Source organism: Panthera uncia, chromosome C2 (assembly GCF_023721935.1).
Source record: "Panthera uncia isolate 11264 chromosome C2, Puncia_PCG_1.0, whole genome shotgun sequence".
Taxonomy (NCBI): Eukaryota; Metazoa; Chordata; class Mammalia; order Carnivora; family Felidae; genus Panthera; species Panthera uncia.
In genome coordinates this window covers 81,382,125-81,402,773 of record NC_064810.1, presented here as the reverse complement: position 1 = coordinate 81,402,773, position 20,649 = coordinate 81,382,125, and the positions used below count along the sequence as shown (strand labels likewise).

At 43.6% G+C, this 20,649-nt stretch overlaps 1 protein-coding gene across 4 annotated transcripts in view; it reads right to left on the bottom strand.

Moving 5' to 3' along the window:
• ABCC5 (ATP binding cassette subfamily C member 5) overlaps positions 1-20,649 on the bottom strand; it is an 80,914-nt gene that overhangs the window by 38,254 nt on the left and 22,011 nt on the right. For 2 of the 4 annotated variants that reach the window (XM_049628491.1, XM_049628490.1), the window contains exons 3-12: positions 18,720-18,877; positions 18,373-18,528; positions 17,552-17,699; positions 12,412-12,645; positions 12,078-12,251; positions 11,153-11,300; positions 7,860-8,008; positions 7,359-7,466; positions 3,173-3,529; positions 107-178 (exon numbers count right to left, since the gene is read on the bottom strand). In XM_049628491.1, the coding sequence (XP_049484448.1) occupies positions 107-178; positions 3,173-3,529; positions 7,359-7,466; positions 7,860-8,008; positions 11,153-11,300; positions 12,078-12,251; positions 12,412-12,645; positions 17,552-17,699; positions 18,373-18,528; positions 18,720-18,877 (1,704 nt within the window). Of the gene's footprint in view, positions 1-106; positions 179-3,172; positions 3,530-7,358; positions 7,467-7,859; positions 8,009-11,152; positions 11,301-12,077; positions 12,252-12,411; positions 12,646-12,952; positions 15,090-17,551; positions 17,700-18,372; positions 18,529-18,719; positions 18,878-20,649 lie in introns of those variants that run through there. The other 2 variants (XM_049628494.1, XM_049628492.1) reach the window with 2 other exon arrangements.

Here is a 20,649-nt window from a genome sequence, read left to right as displayed (position 1 = left end):
TGCCTCTCCTCTCTTCGAGAAAAGTAGTTCATTTTCCCCAAGACTCTTGTTAAGCCAATTCCAGAGAAAGAAGCAAAAAATGCCAAGGACAATAACAAAATATTACCTGGCCTAAAATGGCTGAAATGAGAGAGGTTTTTCCACTTCCCACACTGCCACAGATTCCAACCAGTTTACCCTGCACAAAGCACACAGAGAAAGGAGGGTCATTACAGGACCACTGACCACTTATCTCTAGGGACTGCTGATTTCTTCAAGGAAAAAGACATTAACGACAGGCCAACAATATGGGAACTATCATCCTGATGACTCTGCGTGTCACTTACCTCTGTTTCCTCCCTGTCAGCCACCTACTTCCTAGGGTTTCTGTGGGGATACACGGAGGTAACAGATGTGTAAGCCTTTTAGAAAAATTAAATATGCCGCACACATGACGGTCTCCCACATCACTTTTAGAAAGGCTCAGCCTCTTTCCTACTTTTTTTGGCAACCCATATTTTTTTATTATTTTTGCCGTTGTTTTTGGAAATAAGGGCAGGACTCTTAAAAAATTATTTTGCTGATTTTCATTTTATACGATTTTTTTCCTCTAGGGTCTATAAATTATTTTCAATAAAAACTATGTGCACTGTTGTTTCCATTTTTCTACAAAACATTTCCAAGAATCTGAAGAATATTGATACCATCAATTTCACTTAAAAATGGGGAAAAAAAAGCCTGTGATGAACTGAATATCCTCAGGCAAAATAATGAGTTCTCTTGACAGGTGGTGCTAAAAGTTTTCAAGGGCAGACTGGTGATTTTGAAAAGGTCACTTATTTAGCAACCCTGCATCGGCTCAAGCCTCGCAGCAAAGGAAGGAAGAGTGGTATGTAGAAGAACAGGGATTCTGGAGGCAGACAGGTCTCGCTGTGAACCCCAGCTCCATTAGAACCTGCCAAGTGTGTGATTTATGTCTGGTTACTTACACTAACACCGTCTGTCTCTCACTAGGCTTTGAGCAACCGGAGGAAAGGCGTTAACTTTGTAGAACCAAGGACTTTGTACAACCAAAGTATCTTCGTCTCGGACAAAGTATGTTGGACAAAGTTTTTGACGCTGTCATGGAGTTTGAAAGACTACAGCCTAGTGGTCATGAGGAGACCAAGTCACGGGTTCAATCTCTGCTCAAGTCAATTAGATTTACGCAAACAAAACCCTGTTCCCAAGAGTAAACGGCGACAAACAGAGATATCAACAAGGAAGTGCATGCCCGGGGTACAGACAAACATTAACTTCCCTTCCCCTCCCTGAAGAGGGGGGCCGGAAGAATTAAGGTATCCCTCTCCAAATAGCTAAAGGTCTGTCATGTGAATGTGGGCTCTAAAAGGGCAGAATGAAGATCAAAAGAAAGCAGAAGAGTACATTTCAGCTGAATATGAGGAGTAATCCTCTAATAGGGCTGTTTGGAAATGTAACAGAGCTGCCGCACTAATCAAAATCATTATTAAATGAGAAGTCTGTTGTCAAGAGTTAACTGAAGTAAAGAACTGATGTCAGTGGCCTCCAGTGATAAACTACACTAGTGGTTTCAGGTGTTTTCACTAAGGACCATCTCTTGCTCTTGTTTATATCTTTCAAGAGCTGGGAGCTTTTTGTTCTCAGAGTCTATCTCTGGGTCTGTGTAGCATACGTTAGTCGGTGGCTGACTTTGATACACACTGCATTAAAACCCACTGCTCCCCACCTCCAGTTATGTAGGTAAAGTCTCACCACCACCCCTGGTCCAAGAGACACTTCTGGGTTAACTGGTCTCCTTTCTTGTTTCCCTACATACTCTTTTGACTCCAGAGGCTAAAATATTTCTCTCCATACATGAGTCAGATCTTATCATTCTTCTCCAAAGCCTCCAATGGATTCTCTCCCACTCAGAGTAAAGCCAAAGTCCTGTAAGGAGGCTCAGACACCCCAGCTGCCTCTCTGCCCTCAGCATCTACTATTTTCTCCTGTGCCACTCAGTACACTGCAGACTCAGGGCCTTTGTGCTTCTGTTCCTTCTGCCTGGAATGTTCTTCTTCCTCCAGATATCCATATGGCTCAGTCCATCACCTCCCTCCTGCCTTTTGCTCATATATTAGTTTTTAAATGAGGCCTTCCCTCAGGCAGGCTGTTAAAATCGTAACCACACCTACTCCAGGCCCCAGCATTCACAATCTTCCTCACACAGCCTTTATCACCACCTGACATACCATATATTTTACTTGTTTATTATCTGTCTTTGCCCACTAAAACATAAGCTCCAAGAGCACAGGGACTTTTGTTGGTTTGGTTTTCCACTGCTATAGCCCCAGCCCCACAACAGTGTCTGGCAGAAGGCTGGCACTCAAAAAAATGGCTGATGAATGTATGTATATGTATATATATGTATGTATGTACACACACACACACACACACACACACACACATCTCAGACCCTCTAAATGGTGCACCCTTCAATATGGTGCTGGTGGGAACCAGTCATAGACTGTATTTGCAGAGCCCTGAAGTGGAGTCTGTTCCAGCCACTCTGTGCAGGAACCCCTCTGAGAGACTCTAGTCCTGTGCTACCTGGGCTGTGACATCATACACCATAATGATCCTTCATTTACATTAAAAATAAACAATTACAGAATCAATACGTTGTACGCCTGAAACTAATTTAACATTGGCTGTTAATTATACTTCCGTAAGGGTATACAAATAGATAAAAAATTACAATAGATTTGTCACTAATAGTAGCACTGAGAATTCTTCCTATGGGCCAGGTTCTGTGCTATGCACAGCTTGGTGGTAATGAGAAGCTCACCCAGAGTTATAATAACCGGAAATAATTATTACAGCTCACACACAACTCTAACAACTAGAATCTATTCAGAGCAAGATCTCGGAAAATCCACTTGAATGCTTCATTTCCTTGCTTGTAAAATGAGCATCTCATGAGATCAGTTGATATTAATTTCTATTGTTAGATGCCTAAATATGCCTTTGTAGAGTTGGAGCTGGCCAGATTTGCTCTTTAGCTCAAAATGAGTCCCCAGCCACAGAGGACTTTGCTATAAGGAAAGCAGCTGCCTACTCCGGCCGGAAGAGACACCCGCAGACACCTGCAGATGGATGGAGTGCAGGTGGGGAACGGGGGAGGCAGAGGGCTTACCTCTTCGATCTCCAGGTCGATGTTGTACAGGGTCCTCTGCAAGCGGAGGATCCCCAGGTGGATGTGCTTGCCCTCCTCCTCCTCAGGACTGGGCCTCTCGTCGCTGTCCAGGAGGAGGTGGCCTTTCTGCTCTGCCAGTACCGCCTGCTGCTCAGTGCGCTGCAGCTGTCTCACCTTCTCTTTCTTGCCCCTGGCAGCCCTCTTGTCTTTTTTCGTTTTGGGGGTCAGCTTGGGTGAGTTCTGGACACTGCAGTGGGAGGAGTCCCATGCCAAGGTGGCATTTCTCACCTCTATCTTGATGTGAGGGCTGGCTGGTTTTTTCTTTATCATGTGAACCTCTTCCATCAGAAACAAACTCTGATAGGAGTTGTGAGAGAGGTGCAAAGATGAGACACTGGATCAAGACCAGGGGGACAAGCCTAGGGCGCACACTCACGTAGCAAAACACATCAGGCTATACAGTGGAAGGAAGCTGAAGGGCAAAAGGTAGCTCATTAGTGTAGCCCAGCCTCAGGCCCATCGAGAGGTCACAGGGGTGTGGGGACACCCTCAGAAGGGACAGCGGCCGTCTCAATGGCCCAGCGCTCCACACTGCCAATCACATCCTAACCTACCTTTTCCTTTCTACCAATCTATCGTGGCCAAAGCACAATTAACTAACCTGTCTACAGCCCCTCGTTCTCACCCATGACTTGCCAAACAGCAGGTAGTAAAATGCAAGCAGAAAAACCAAAGGGCATGCTTCTCTCCTGAACAGACAGACCTTCATCACTCTGTTTCCCTTCCAGAACACTCCTGTGGAACCTCAAAGCCTATGTTCTTCCCTCACCTACAACATGGCTCATGTCTGGCGGGAAGAGGGAGCTGAGATCACGACCACGCCTAGCTTGATGGGTCGGAAGGGAGTACCTAAGGCCTATATCACAGGCAGAATGCCTCTTCTTGGCAACAAGTTCTCATGTCTTCAAAATCCTGCCTAGAAACTTGAGAGGATTCAAACAACCAAAGGAACAGACTTGGGAGGAAGTGAAGGCTATCTCCTCCCTCAGAAACATCCTTGGGAAACAACAAGATTTTCCTCCCACTTATTCCCAGAGACCCTCTGAGTTATGCTAGGGGAAGAAAAGAAAAGAGGAATGATTGAAAAGCTGAGTGTTTCTGAAATTAGATTCAAAATACTAACTGCAATAAACCTTATATGTGCCCGTGATTTTGAATCCACTTCTGACAGCTCTCTTAAACTGGAGATCACAGAATGCTATCCCAGTTGGATTTCCAATATGATAAAAATAATTTTTTTAATAAAAAAAGGTTAAACATTACAAAGAAAGAAAGCACCTTTAGAGAAAAAGGTGACTTTCAGGATCAGGATTCTGCTTATTTACTGAGAACCCCCAACTATTTTAAAGTTTGTGGGTATTTTTTTTAATTAATTAATTTATTTTGAAAGAGACAGAGAAAGAGTGGGGGGAGGGGCAGAGAGAGAGGGAGAATCCCAAGCAGGCTCCACACTGTCAGCACAGAGCTCGACGCAGGGTCAAACTCACAAAGCTGTGAGATCATATGAACTGAGCTGAAATCAAGAGTCAGATGCTTAATTGACCGAGCTACCCAGGCACCCTTTTGCCGGTGTTATTAAATGTAACATATAATCCCCTTCCCTTAGAGTGAGCCCTTTCCCCTGGATCTTAAACGTGTAGCTTCCTCTTTTCCTTCCTTTGATTCCAACACCTCCTATACATTCCTAATCTCCAATCTTCCCAGAAGTGTCATGGTTCTAAATATCCTCGATAGTCTTCACTCTTGATCAACCTTAGGTTTAATTTCCAAAAACAGCTGTTGGTTTCATTTGTTCAGAGCCTTCTAGAAAGACTGAACTAAGAACAACATGCCAAATATCTTGACCACCTTCACAGAGTACACCCATATGCTGACAGATCTCCCACCATTGCTCTCCCCTAAGGAAATATTAAAAGGCTCTTTCAGGCCTCAAAGGACGATTAAAAAAATAAGCCTTTGCCTCTAGTTTGCACAGCTCCTTCCCCACATTTCCTTCCCATGGGCTCCCTGCAGCCTGCCTCCTCCTGAGACATGCTGAGGCACACAAGGGCCTTATAACACTTGAATTTATGTCTATCTGAACTGACACCTTCCAGGACAACAGACTCTTAGAGGTACATAAACCATAAACCTCAGGGTGCCTGGGTGGCTCAGTCAGTTGAACGTCTGACTCTTGATTTCAGCTCAGGTCATGATCTCACAGTTCATGAGATCAAACCTGGTGTTGGGGTCTGTGCTGCCGGTGCGGAGCCTGCTTGGGATTCTCTCCTTCTCCCTCTGCCCCTCCCTTGCACATGTGCTCTCTCTCAAAATAAATAAATAAACATTTAAAAAAAAAAACCAAAACACCAAACCCATAAACCTCAACTTTACCATAGGACAGTATCAAAACACAACCCTCATTCACTCGGAATGTATCTATTGAGCAGAAGAGGGGACAGAGGGTCGCCAGATAAAATATAGGACACCTCGTTAAATTTTGACTCTATACAACCATTGAGTAATTTTATAGTATAAGCATGTCCCATGCAGTTATTAACTAACTGGGTGTCTTGTCTTTTCATTTGCTAAAACTGGCAACCCTATACTGATGACTATCTTATCAGAAAAGTCACAGGGTGGCTTCTTACTGCCTTTCTACATGTTATCATCCTCCTGGAAGGAGGAGAAGGAGGGGAAAGGGGAGGGTGAGAGAGAGGAGGGGCTGGAGGAGACTGCTAAGAAGAATAAGACAGAATGGAACTGAAGTCTCATGGGGCATATAATACAGCTGTGAGTGATTTTGCTTCTATTATTAACTCTGAAGTTCCCTGGATAGAGGAAGGAGCTATGATGTGAAAAGCCACCTGCTAATACCAAGTCTTCACCAGTAAATGAAGACAAGAAAGCTCTTGAAAAACATGGGGAGGACAAACCTATACTATAAACTCTTATTCTTTCATCCAAGATGCTACCAAATCCATCCACTAACAAGGACAGAGGGACAAACTTATGGTCAAAACATTTACTTTCTTCCAAGACTAGATACTGTAGATTGGGCAAAATAAAGCTCTGATAATAATTATACCATTTCTTTTATATAGCTCTGGCTCTTAGCCTTCTAGCAGCCAGGCTGGAATGAGGGAGGGCACAGAGCTGGGGATGCATTCTTGAGGACTGGCTTTCTTGCCCAAACAAAATTCGCCTTGTTAACTGTAAACAAATAGGATATAAATAAATCACAGAAAGCTATATTCCATTCTTCATATTCTCCATCATTCCAAATTTGTTTTCTCCTGAATATCTAAGGTGAGGATATCAATGCCTCAAACATCTGAGCCTCAAACCTTCAAGCAACAAACATTGCTTTTGCATTGTTCTCACTAGCCAAGAAGGCTTAGCAGGAGTCCAGAAGCTACTCCACACAGGGGCATTGTCAAGGAATTGCAGCCCACACAGGTGCTGTTCCTTTTTAAAAAAGTATTAACCATGATTTTCAAATATCCCTCTACCCTCCTCAACATATCTCATCTCTTTGTATTATTCTGAAGTCACAAAGAACACAACTGAGGCATGATCAACTAACCACCCCCAGAAAAACCCTGCTATCTCCTTAGTTGCACTTTGCAACGTGGTCTCATTTTATGACTATTCCCATATCACTGCATTCCCTGCATCATGAGTGGCAACTACAGGGCAGGGAAAAAAAGTATCAAAAAAAGGCTTAGCGTATTGACCAAACAAAATGACAACAGCATTTTGGTAGAGGCAGACGCTAGACTGAGGTGAAGAAAAGCTGACAGTCACATAACATTTCTGATCTTCCAGGTATGAATCACTGAAAGGCCTAGGAAGTTACGACATATACCCATAGAAGGGCCGGGAAGAAAGGCTCAGCTCTGAAGGGGAACACAAATCCTGGGAGCCCAGAACTAGGTGGGTCATCAATAAGAGGTAAATTTCACGTTCACAAGGTAACTAATCTCGTCCTTTAATTCACTCTCCTCCACTACCCTCTTTCTTACCAACTTGCCAAAAGGTGAAAAACCAAGTGCAGCCAGCCTTGTGTGGCCCATTGGAATAAAGGCAGCAGTAAGCTTTGCCAGGGATGGCTCCTGACATGGAGGAGGGGAAGGGAGCCACTCACCTTAAATCTGTCAACAGCAACCGATGCTTCCGAGAGGGATTTTACAGAGAATGGTGTTACTTTCAAAGCAAAAGTCATGGAATTGAAGACGGTCACCACTGTGAAAGCCTGAAAATAGGAAAAAATAACAAAACATCATCACTTTCCTTTCAGGTTTAAAGGAGGCTGAAACTTGACTGTCAAGTTGGTATGAGTCACATATGCTTTTTTTAAAGGTAGAGCTTTTATGAGACCTTCAATTAAAATTCTCAGTAAATCTGAACCAAAGGATGATCTGTATTTTCACAATTAAATCTGAAGTTGGGTTGACTTAAAAATAACCCATAACTTTATTTGTGCTTAGACCTGAGTCTTTACTCTTCTTACTTCTCAGCTTAATCACATAAAAGAAAAAATACCTTCTGATCATTGGGGGCACCTCCAAATCCAGAAACAAGAGGACCAGAGTATCTCTATATGTGGTATATCTAAAATTTTCCCAAGCCCTGAGGGCTCACCGACCTGTGCTGCCGTCAGGTCAAAGCCAAGGGTCATGTGAACAGAGAATGTCACCACGCTGGCAATCACCATCACAATGGGAGCTACACCAACAGTGATGCTCTGAAAGTATCCAGCTTTTTCCAATATCCGACGTTCCTCCTCTCGGATTTCTAAGAATAAAAAGCAAGCCAATTGCTGAAAAGCAAGCCAATTTGCTCCTCTGTCGCCAAAGACTTGGTAGGTCTTCAGTCACACAGGTTTTAAAACAACTCTTTGGGGTGCCTGGGTGGCTCAGTTGGTTAAGTGTCTAACTTTCGCTGAGGTCACGGTCTCATGGTTCGTTCATGAGCTCGAGACCTGCATCGGGTTGTCTACTGTCTGGGCAGAGCCTGCTTCCGATCCTCTGCCCACCTCTCTCCTTGCCCCTCCCCCACCAGCATGCACATGAGCGCGCTCTCTCTCTCCCTCTCTCTCAAAAATAAATAAGCATTAAGGAGTGGCTGGCTGGCTCAGTCAGTTGAGCATCTGACTTTGGCTCAGATCATGATCTCACAGTCTGTGGGTCTGAGCCCCACGTTGGGCTCTGGGCTGACAGCTCAGAGGCTGGAACCTGCTTCGGATTCTGTGTCTTCCTCCCTCTCTCTCTGCCTCTCCCCTGCTTGTGCTCTGTCTCTCTCTTTCAAAAATAAATAAACATTTAAAAATAAATAAATAAATAAGCATTAAAAAAAAAAACCCAACTCTTTAACACCTATAATATAAAAACCTAGGTCAACGTGACTATCAATTATTACCATTAATGCTGGTATACAAGCCTGAAGTGGGATCAAGTCATAGGAACAAATCTAACAGAAAGCAGTCCCTACATATCAGTGCAGTGATCATCTTCTGCCTTAGTCTGATTTTTCTTGCAAACATCTTACATCTAAAAGGAATGAGCAGAGTAACTGCATCTGCAATCAGCAGTTTTGTTTCCTTACCTGCTTGTTGTTTATTTCCTGCCCAGGTAATTACAGAAAAGACTACCACAGTAATGGAGAATTAAAAAAGAACTCAGATTTACCACAGTGCCTACTGTATGTCAGTCCTGGGTAAAGGCTTTCACACAAAAAGCAGTGAGGATGATTGAGAGAAAGTGAGTGAAATACAACTTTGGTAGGCAGAATGATTTTTCTTAAATATTTGCAAAACTGCGACCTTTATTAACAGAGCAACCCTAGAGTACTGAAGACCACGGAATAGGAAGTATGACAACAAGGTGGTGCGTTTTGTGTATGCAGGGTTTTTTAATGTTTATTTTTGAGACAGAGAGAGAGAGGGAGAAAGTGTGCATGCATGCGAGCAGGGGAGGGGTAGAGTGACACGGGAAAAGAAAGAATCCCAAGTAGGCTCCATGCTGTCAGCATGGAGCTCGACTCAGGGCTCAATCCCATGAGACGTGAGATCAAGACCTGAGCCGAAATCAAGAGTAGGATGCTTAACCAACTTAGCCACCCAGGCACCCCTATTTTTTTTTTTTTTTTTTTAACGTTCATTTATTTTTGAGACAGAGAGAGACAGTGCATGAACAGGGGAGGGGCAGAGAGAGAGGGAGACACAGAATCGGAAGCAGGCTCTAGGCTCTGAGCCATCAGCCCAGAGCCCGACACGGGGCTCGAACTCACGGACCACGAGATCGTGACCCGGGCCGAAGTCGGACGCCCAACCGACTGAGCCACCCAGGCGCCCCCACCCCTATTTTTTTTAAACATATAAGCAATTCTGAGAAGCTTTGCACTGACCTTAAAGGTATTACCACTGCCCAAGACATTGCGAACTATCCTCAGAGCTAGCTCCTAAGTCATATTTTTACAAATCTAACTCATTGCTTTCACATTTACTGTATAACTTGCCTAAGTCCATAATGAGCAAGAATGCTCTTTTCAAACTAACACACACAGGTAAAGACACCAGAGTCAGGGGCTGAAGAAAGAGTGGAGTCTCAGAAATAAAATTATGAAACCACAGAGTGAGAGAGCCAGAAAGGACCGTGGGCAGTCACCTTGCCTAAAACATGCTTGGCAGATATCCAGTTAGCATCCATTTATTCCATTCTATTGGCAATGAATTCACTACTTAACAAAGCTATCTAACCCACTGCTGGACACCTCTGAGTGGCCACCTCCTCCTGATGACCACTGATAAATAAGCGTGTGAATTGGACACAATGTTCCTGAAGATTTAATCGAGAAACCAAGCAATAAAACTAAAATAGCTTCCTTGCTCTGAACACTGTATTTCTATTCAACCTAAAATTGCATTAGCTTTTGTAACTGTAATGTATTCAGGTTAGCTCACTATGAGGTGATGGTCAATTAACAGCCCACATTTTTTATACTTAAATTAAGTTTAAATGTAAATACATCTTCTTTTTTCAACTCCAAAGTGCCTTTAAATATATCCTTCTTAAATGTCACCTTTTTAAAAAAGTTTATTATTTTGAGAGAGAGCACTCACAAGTAGGAGAAGGGCAGAGAGAGAGGGAGAGAGAGAATCCCAAGCAGGCTCTGCGCTGTCAGCACATGGCCCAAAGTGGGGCTCAAACTCATGAATCGTGAGATCATGACCTGAGCAGAAGTTAGATGCTTAACCGACTAACCCACCCAGGCACCCCTAAAGATCATCTTTTTTAAGGTCCATCATTTGGCATTTAAATATTAGACAAGTCTCTGTCTGCGTTGAATTTACTGATCATGATAACCAGGATAGGGCCAGGACAGGCCTTGTGACTCAACATAAGTCAATTGTTTGAAAAGATAAAAATAAAACAACAAACCAAAAACCACAATGAGTGAGGAGCTGAGCTAGACCCAGATCCCCGCTGTCCTGACCCCCCGCCTGGCACTTCTCCTGCTCCCCCAGGATCTTACACTTCACTTACTACCTGTGGTGTACATGCACCTGTGGTGGGGAGGGGAGGGCGAAGCCCTCAATAGCCACTTGATACTGTTTTCTGTAATGTCTTCATGGCTAGGCCACAAAATAATGGGCAGGATGACAGTATAGATAGGCGGCTTTGAAACTGAATGAATTACTCATAACTAGCTTAGTTATCTTGGGAAAAATCATAATTTTCTGGTCTTAATTTCCTCCTGTGTAAGAAGAGATTATGGGTTCAAGTCTCTAAGATCCCTTTCAATATAAGATCATAAGATATTATAAGAATATAAGATATCATGATCCTATGACATTAGGATTCCTAGCAGCTAATGTGCTCAGGAAGCTAAGACACTAAACCCCTTCTACCAAACACACATATAAAATCTTAAACTCACTTTGTACAATTTGAGAAAATGCTTTGACCCAGGCATACATTTTGATAAATTTAATGTAAGTGAGGACTTCATTCATCTTCTGGACACGTTCATCAGTGGTGGTCACACATTTTCTCCTGAAATACGCAGTGATCCGGGATACAAACATCTGAAAGGAAAAGCAATGTTGTGCCAAGTCAGGGCTTATTCAAACTTAAGAACCGTCCAGCCTTTCTGGGAAATAAATCTGCTCAAGATTATTATAAATAAAATGAGCATCAGGTAGGTGTACTGCTTTTTAATAAAAGTGGTCTATTAAATTAGAATAAAATATTATTTAATTCTTACATCTTTGGAAGGAAGTTAAGACAAGTATTTGTTCTCATGGTAATTACAGATATTGAATGCTACCAAAGAGAAGCAGAAGAGCCATATCAGTTAGTATCAACTCGAGATGAAGAGACTCAACACTCCCGTGTTAGCTGGAGGCCTCCTCCTTCACTCAGATTCTCTTTTTTATTTTATTTTGTAATTTTTTTTTAAGTTTGCTTATTTATTTTGAGGAGAAAGACAGAGAGAGCAGAAGCAGAGGAGGGGCAGAGAGAGAAGGAGAGAGAGAATCCCAAGCAGGCTCCTCACTGCCAGCGCAAAGCCTGATGTGGGGGCTCAAACTCAAGAACCGCGAGATCATGACCTGAGCCAAAACCAAGAGTCAGACGCGTAATTGACTGAGCCACCCAGGCACCCAGATTATCTTTCTTAAATCTCATTAAGAGCCACAGTCTTTATTCAAGTGACACCTTAGAGTTTTCCAAACCAGGTACCTGCTTTGAGGAAATTTCCGGTCAGAGATGTAATGCCTCAGTGGTGCCTACTACATAAAACCTAATGGAAATAACTCATTTTAAGGAAAAGCTGCTAAAATACGGGAAGGAGTCGTACTCACCATTGCTGGGTAAAAGAGGATAAAAACAGCTGATCCTAGGAAGCCTGTTGGTCCTAGAATAATTACATTATAAATCATGCCTAAGATGGCAACAATGGGTCCTCCAGCCAACAAGCTGCCAACGGCGGCTGCCTCAAACATCCTCTGCCCGTCATTGGAGCACATGTTGATGAGCTACGAGACATAGAGAGCAGTGAGAGGACCCCGCGAGGATGCTGGCCACTCAGCCACTCGTCTCAGGAGGAAGAGGCAGGACAAAGCAGAGATCCAACAGAAAGAAAGAGCTCAAGCTGGGAGCTTTCCCTCTGCCCTGAAGCAAACACCCTGTACTCACCTCCCCCACGGACTTCTCTTTAATGTTCTTTAATTTAAGGATCTTCTTAAATGCCATGGTTAGGATGGCCCCTCGCAAGCGGACGCCAGTTCGGTAATTCAATGCCCAAGTCAGTGCAAGTGACCAGGAGCGCACGACTTCCGTCAGGAGGAGGCCCAGGACTAAGAGCAAGCTGTACTGGAGGTTAGAGTCTGTGACCTGGGTGTATTCCAAGAGGTGTTTCACCACGAAGGCCTACAGGGAGAAACACACCCCACTGTCAACATCTCCACAGCACCCACACATCACGCCACAGTTTTATGTTAAGTTAGAAAGAGGAAGCAGCTCCACTGTGCAGTGGTACGTACGTACATAAGCAGAGAAAGACCTTGAAGGACCAAATCTTACGGACTACGTGGCCTGCGGGTATTTACTCAGGGCATTTCGCAGGAGGTACGTCTAATCTGAAATTTTCTTCCTTCAGGACACCACCAAAACCGTTACTCTTTCTAATGTAACATAAACCTGTCCATGAGCTGAAATTAATTCTAAACACACGGTCATTAAAAAGTATCTATTTGACCTTACTCCAGTATCTCCACACACTGATACATTTCTTTAAATGAAATTAAGACCTTTTTTTTTTTTTTTTTGGATCGTTTCAAACGTGCTTATTTGATAAAAAGGAACAGTGTACCTACAGTTGGACTGGGGAAGAGTGAGAAGTGCATTTGCAAAACATTCCTGAAAATAAACATCGGCAGTTTAATAGTACAGAAGACAGCAAACAAAGCAGACTATCCAAAATCCAGAAACCCTCCCACGGACCCTCCCCACTCCCCACTCCCTCCCAAAAACAAAAACATGTTACCTCAGGTAGTATATGTCTAACACCACCTGCAGTGAGGGAAGGCAGCCAGCCCCCAAGAACCACCGAGTGCCACCTCCAGCTCTGAGGTCCTGCAACGCCGGAGCACACACTCACACAAGGCACATTCAGCAACAGGATTAAATACCAGGAAGTGGGAGGTAATGTACTTTTATTGAAAATGAAAAAAAAAAAAAGTACCATCTTCAAAGAGCATCTCACAGACACTGTACAACAGGAGGAGCATTGCGGTAACATACATGGGAACATACAGAGTCGAGTTATACAAGGCTAGCCGTCTAACAGGTCATTGGGCCTCCGACTGTTGTTTTAGCTACACACAGTGGAAATACAGAATAGAACCGATATCTGTTTCCAGAGTCCGGAGTAGTACATCAAGCTGACAGCACTTAATCGATTAAGGCTCCCGAAGCTGCAGGGAGGCTGCAGTGGAGGAGATTCTCCAGGAATAAGACCTTGCTGCTAAGGAAAGAGAATTAAAAAACAAAAAAACAAAAAACTAAAAACTCCCCAAAGAGGTAACTCTGCTTAAAATCACTGGCGCTATTGGTTCAGCAGGCTGTGATGAATGACTTCTGTTCAGGACAGAATACAAAAATCTAGGCCTCAAGGAAAAACTGGTGGGATCCTTCAGAGTCTTTTCAAGTCCTTGCAGCTAAAATCGATCTTGCCAAAAATGAAAGAAAACAAGCCACGACAAAAGAAAGCCAAACCAATCCCCCACCCTGAAGGAAGAAAAAAAAATTAATGAGAAACCCATCCACCCAACTACCCCGGATCCTTATAGCAAAAGGTACTGTAGATGGAAGCCAGCTCTGAATGACAGACAAAAATGGAGGCCAGACACAATTGTCCTGAGGCGGCTAATACTGAATTCCAGAACCCAGACGCTCTCTGGTTAACTGGCATTTCTCATTTTTCCTGAAAGGAAATTAATACCAGATGTCCACTAGATCCTAAGAGATCCCCACCAATCATATTTCTGTCAAGTGTCGGCAAATAACCTGATCAAATAAATGAGATTTCAGATTCCAAGCACTATTGTATTCCACCTCTCCCCTCCCTCAGATTTTTAGGTTTATATCCATTGTTTGGGTCACCACTGCATACAGCTGGGTTGTTGGTTTACTAGCAAGAAGATTGGCTTCTTTTCCAGTATGCAATCCAAAATGTGGAACTGAGTCACTGAGTGGCAGGGTCAAAACCCCATTTTTCCTCACGTGAAGCAACTCAGTAAGATGGCGATGCAGTAAAGCATTTTCTCACACACCTCGGCACTGATGGAACAGTCTCCAAAGGAAGGCGTGAAAGGACAGCAGGTTGTAGTTTGGGGTTCCTTCCTTCCCATACCTTTACAGTGCCATCTTTCAGCACCGGGCAATAGCATTAGTACCTCCCGGAGGTGAGGAGCCGGGGGAAAGTCAAAGACATAATGAAGGCTGACATTATGTAAAACTTTCAGAGGGTGGGGGGAAAGAGGAAACAGCAGATTAAAGAATTTCCAACACACAGGGTTTAAAAAAAAAAACAAAAACAAAAAAAAAACAATTACATTTCAAACCATTTGCATGGGATAAAGAAAAAAAGGTTTTTCATGAAAAATCCAACCAAAATTTAGTTTTAAAAAGTTACAAACTTATCATTTAAATGCAAACAAACTGGGAGGAAAACTCGAGATTGTCAGAATAGCTGTCTGGCTGTGGAAAGCATTCCCAGTGAATAAACATTACCTTACCTGAACTCTTGGCGAGAGATTCTGCCCAGCTTGACTCTCTCATTCTGACCGCAGAATACAGCCATCCTGAAAATTCTAAAGAACAGCTTCTGTCACTGGTTCCACTACAGAGAGACTCCCCCCAAATCCAGATCCTGACAGCACCAAGCAAGCTGCAGCTGGGGAGAGGTGGGGAGGGTGGGAAACTTACCTCTCTAGAGGCTATTCACTGCCCTTTCCCCAAAAGGCCCTGGAGCAGAGTTAGCATTCACCGAGATGTAGTGCTGCAGGAGGCAGTCTTCTCTTGCAGATCTACAGGGTGGATGCTAATTCTTTACACAAAAAAATCATAGGTCAGGCCTGGTCTTTTTAAATTGTTTGAATCCAAGGAGGTCACAACTTTAGCAAGACCTTAGCAAGTCTGGCCACTCATGTTAGGTCAGGACCGTACCCACATACGTTCTGCTACTCCGTTAACACTACTGTGACCTTTGGACACTCTGCACAGAGCTCTGGTCCACCGGCATCACTGAAACCTTGGATCATCTCGATGTACAAACGTCCAGCCAGTTAAAAAACATACACACACCTTAACTTCATTGTTTCATATATTCTGCATGTGGCTACCAAGGTTCAGTGAGGCCTGAGAGGAGATCAGAAATATCCCCATATTTGGGGAGTCGGTTCTTACATAGATTTCTAGAAGAACAGACTGAGCCAGTTTGAAAGTCGTGCCACATTAGAAAATGTCCAAAAATCTAAAATGGATGTTCTTCAAAAGGATTTAAATCCACAGAACAGAAGGTATGCTCATTGCTAGTACTAATCTCAAAACCAGCCTGATTCTTCAATTTCCAATTAAAAAAAAAATTTATAAGAACTGGAGCTCCAAAAAAAAAAAAAAAAAAGTTTGCTTTGCTTATAGTTTTAAATCTTTTTATCATTTAGATAGACTACGGGTGGGACCATTGCTTTCTCAATTGTTCTAGGATGGAATCACATGAAATAACACAGGCCTTAAGTTGTTCTTCCCCAAGAGGGTAGAGAGAAGGAAAAGCGTGCTGCAGTTTTCCTATTAAAGGAAGGCTCTCAGTGTTCCCTGGCATCTAGAAGAGTTTACTAGAGTTAGCAATCCAGTATGCAGTGCCTTAAAAGAGAGATTAAGGAATATGCAGATGCTCAAGGGAGTGACTGTAGGCCCCAAACTGAACATGCATAGGTAGCTTTTTTTTCCTCAAAAAAACTTAAAATTGCAGTAATCTATGGAATTTCTTCCCTTTCTTCCTTTCTTTTCTTTTTTCTTTCTTTTTTTTTTTTTTTTTTTTTTTTTTTTTGTATGGGGGGGAGCCAATGAACTTCTTGCACTGGCCAAATGGAATCATGAAAGCCTGTATACTGTGCTATCCAGCTCAAGGAATTCCACAGAAGATCCAGAGCAGCCACCAGCCCTGTAGTGAAACAATGACAGAAGCTCTTCTTGGGGGAAGCTGGTCCTATGAACATGTTTGCCATTTTGGTCAATAACATAATATTCAGGTACATGGTCTCTCTTACTTAAAACTTATACAAAAGTGTGTTAGTTGGTCAATTAATATAGAAACCTAATACCAGGAAAGTAGTGTTCTCTGCTTCAGAAAAGAGATCAGAACTTTTAAAAAGGCATCAAACATTAAAAAAAAAAACAAAAAACAAACAAACAACAATAATGACAAGAAAAAAAAAAGACAGAAAAACTGCAAATTAGTTTTACCTAATCACCATGCATCTTAGGCATATACTTACCAAAACCATGAACCTCCAGCTTACCCACACACGGAAAATGCACAGTATAAGTAGCACTACTGCTCCGATGCCTCAAGGCAAATATGCAGAGAATAGATTTAATCAAAGTCTCAAGTGTAAGGAAGCACAGCAGGTGTAAGAAACAGGTGTCCAGAGAACAGCGTGAACATCACTCTCGTACCTACCCTGCTTCAGTACACACTAGGAAAAAACCATGGCTACCACCCCGACACCTACAGCACAGTTCACACCATACACCAGAACTCAACAGACTGCAGGTCAGACTCTAAAAACCTCAACGCTCCTCTAGTTTCTTCGGGCTCATTTGCCACGGAACCGCCAAACACGTGACAACCCTGCCTCCAGGCATTCGGTGTGACTCCAGCACTGGCTCAGCAACCTACGCCACACAACGCCGCTCTCGCCCACTCACAGCACCGTGAGACACCATCTCCCCAAACCAAGACTGTCATTTCATGTAGACACGCAGCAAAGAAGCACAGTCCTGCACAGGGCTGGAATCATTCATTTTCACCCGCCCCAGGAAAGCAAGCCAGGTCCAGCTCTCCTCTGGCAACATGGCCCCTCATCCTTCCAGCTGCTGACAAGCCACCATTCACTCCAGAATCGATTGTTCCCTTTCAACAGACCTAGAGGCAACTCTAAGGCTGCTAACTAGCCCAAAGGTGAGCACAACCCCTGCAACAGAACAAGAGTGTTAGAGCTGGCCATGGCCGGGCCCCTGGAGACTGTCAGAAAGGATGGTTAGAACTTACTGGTCCACTGAAGCCAGCCAGCTGTGTGATCATCAGGCACACGATGGAGAGGATGAGCCTGGTGCGGCAGAAGATCCACACAACCCTTCGGAGGGAAGCGGCGTCTGGCCCAACTTCATTCAGCTCTTCTTGCCACAGTCTCTCTAGTCTTAACAAGGGCACATGTCCTCGTTACACATCTCCCCAGGTGAACAGACACTCCCTAGATTCCCTCCTGCCATTGCTTTTTGCCTCCAGGCTTTGATACCACTCACACGAGCCTCTCCTTTAAACTGTGTACACGGACTTCACCTTCTGGGAAAAAAATACCCTTCCTGGGTAACTACATATTTACCCTGTATAGGGAGCCCCTCATGACATAGAAAATAATGAGAACAAAAGTCCTTCCTTCCCCCCAGAAAAATTATCCCTGAACAGAATTTGCTCATGGCTAAGAGCTCCTTCCTCAAGGGTCCCCAACCCTTTCTGAAGAGTCCTGTAGTCAAATGTAAAGTTGTAAGCTAGATTTTAATCATGATAATCAGCTACCACAAAAATGTATTCTGTCACAAGGCAGCAACATAATTTCCCTGTCGACTCAGGAAGAGAAGCGGGGCTGAGAGAGAGAGAGAAAGCCCGTGGTTAAAACAGGATTAAAGGTGAAATAGGAGATAAAGCAGAAGAGCAAAGAGAAAGTCATCCCCAGGCTACCCTCCCTCCAGAGGACAGCTCAGATCCTAAATGAACAGAGAGCTGAGGGCGTCACACTGCCGGACCCACCCTCCTAGCTCAGGCCCTACGCACCCAGATGTGGGAGACCAGGGTGGACCAGAGACGCCTACCTTCTGCAGTTCACATCGGAAGACTCGTGCTTGGACAAAGACCACACGTCCTCCATTGAGAGCTCTCCCTTCCTGTGGGCCACACGGGCCAGAGGAGAAAGCCAAGAAAAAGTCATGCAGGAGAAGAGCCCAGCATTGTCCACTGGGTGCTGGTGTCTAAGGAGAGAAAACCCAAAGCACAAAATTGTCAGTGCACACAGACAGGCTAGCCAGCATTTATAATACGCTGTTTAGCAAATGGTTCCTGACTATAAATGGGTCTTCCCAAATGGTCTGATCTTAGCCCGAATTTTCAAAAATGCTTTTGGTGCTTCATAGACAAGTCATTAACTGGCAGAGCCTCTTACTTGGAAGTGGTCCGGATGGGCTTCAGAACACTTAAGCTGTGATGGTACTTTCCCTTGGGATGTTCCTCATCCAGGATTCTGAGCTGAGAATGCATGGAGGCATCCAGGGAAAGACCCTCAGCTCGGGCTGCTGTTTCCAAGGCATCTTGGCATTCCAACTGTTTTAACAGATAGAGAAGGCAGGGGCACAGTTAATGAACCTTACAAAAACAGAGGGGCAAATCTACCTGACATAGTAGCTCAAACTGCAAACCAGATTCGTCTTACCTGAGAAATCCCAAGACTCAGGGTTAAAACTAACTTGTATGATAAGAACTTGCTGAGGAACATTAAACCAGTTACACAGAACTTCCAAACTCTTGAGCACTTTTAGGTTCAGAAAAATTGAGCAAAACGTACAGAGAGTTCCCACATACCTCCTCATCTCCCCACCTCTTCCCCATCTGTTTCCTCCACTAGTAACATCCTTCCATTAGGGTGGTACACTTATTAAAATTGACGAACCAATACTGATATGTTACTATTGACTAAAATCCACCATTTACATTAAGATTCACTCTTTGTGCTATATATTCTAAAATTTATATATATTTTAAAGTGTATTGTATTTATTTTTGAGAGAGAGAGCATGAGCAGGGGAGAGGAGCAGAGAGAGAGAGGGAGAGACTCCCAATCAGGCTCCATGCCCAGCGCAGAGTCTGATGCAGGGCTCGATCTCGGGGATCATGACCTGAGCCAAAACCAAGAGTCGGATGCTTAGCTGACTGAGCCATCCAGGCGCCCCTAAAACTTATATTTTTATCACCAAAATGTTTTATGTTTCATTTTCCAATGTGGACTGAGAGTCAGTTATTTCACTACTAACTGCAAATTCTGTCGCCCATTTTCTATGACAAGAACTTCACAATCATCCCCAATTAAACAGCCCTTGTCACACAGAAAAGCCAGTATGTACACGTGTCTCCCCCCTTTCTCCTTTATCAGCAGCAGGGAGAGCAGAATAGGGGCTCTCACCTGGCTGCACAGCTAAGAGCTCCAAAACCCAGATCTGCAGCATGAAGCTGAGGGTCCCATGAGTTGAAATACAAAGTTAACCAACCATATTTACCACAAAGCTTTTATAAATACCACTTAATCACATTAACAGAAATGCACGTAATTCAAAGTCTGACTGAGGCAGAAGATGGTGGGCCAAGAATCTGAACACCTGTATCCTTGTCTAGTCTAAAAGTAATTAAAAGCTGACACTTTCCTATTGCAGAAGAGAGGTGTTATTTTCCTCCGATATGGATTATAAGCACATCATCCTTTTCTCACACTGTCACAAATATTTCCAGCAATGGTTATGAAACAGCAAGAAAGAATAGATCCCCAAATCAAGAAAAGTTAAGTAGTGCAGCACCTAACACACCGTCTTACACAAAGCAGAGTCTCCGTTTTTATGCACCACTTCTTTTCCACACAGACAAAGGCCACTCAAATGTTGGCAGAAATGAATTCATGCATGGAGGTTACCTGGATGCCTAGGTGGCTCTCTCCTCAAATACAATAGCTTTAGTTCACAACACAGTTATGCATCTTCAGATAAGATAAGGTACTGCTTAGTATTGGGGAAGTACACAGCCTTCCGAACTGGGAAACGCATTTTTTTCCCTTTTGATAAAGGCAAGGTAGACCAGTTTCAAGAACATAACAACATTAACATGATAAATGAATCAATACCAAGAAATGAATTAACTTAAAAAAAATTTTTTTTAATGTTTATTTATTTTTTAAGAATGAGAAAGGCAGGGCGTGGATGGGGGAGAGGCAGAGAGAGAGGGAGACACAGAATCCAAAGTAGGCTCCAGGCTCTGAGCTGTAAGCACAGAGCCCGATGTGGAGCTCGAACTCACAGAACATGAGATCATGACCTGAGCCGAAGTCAGAT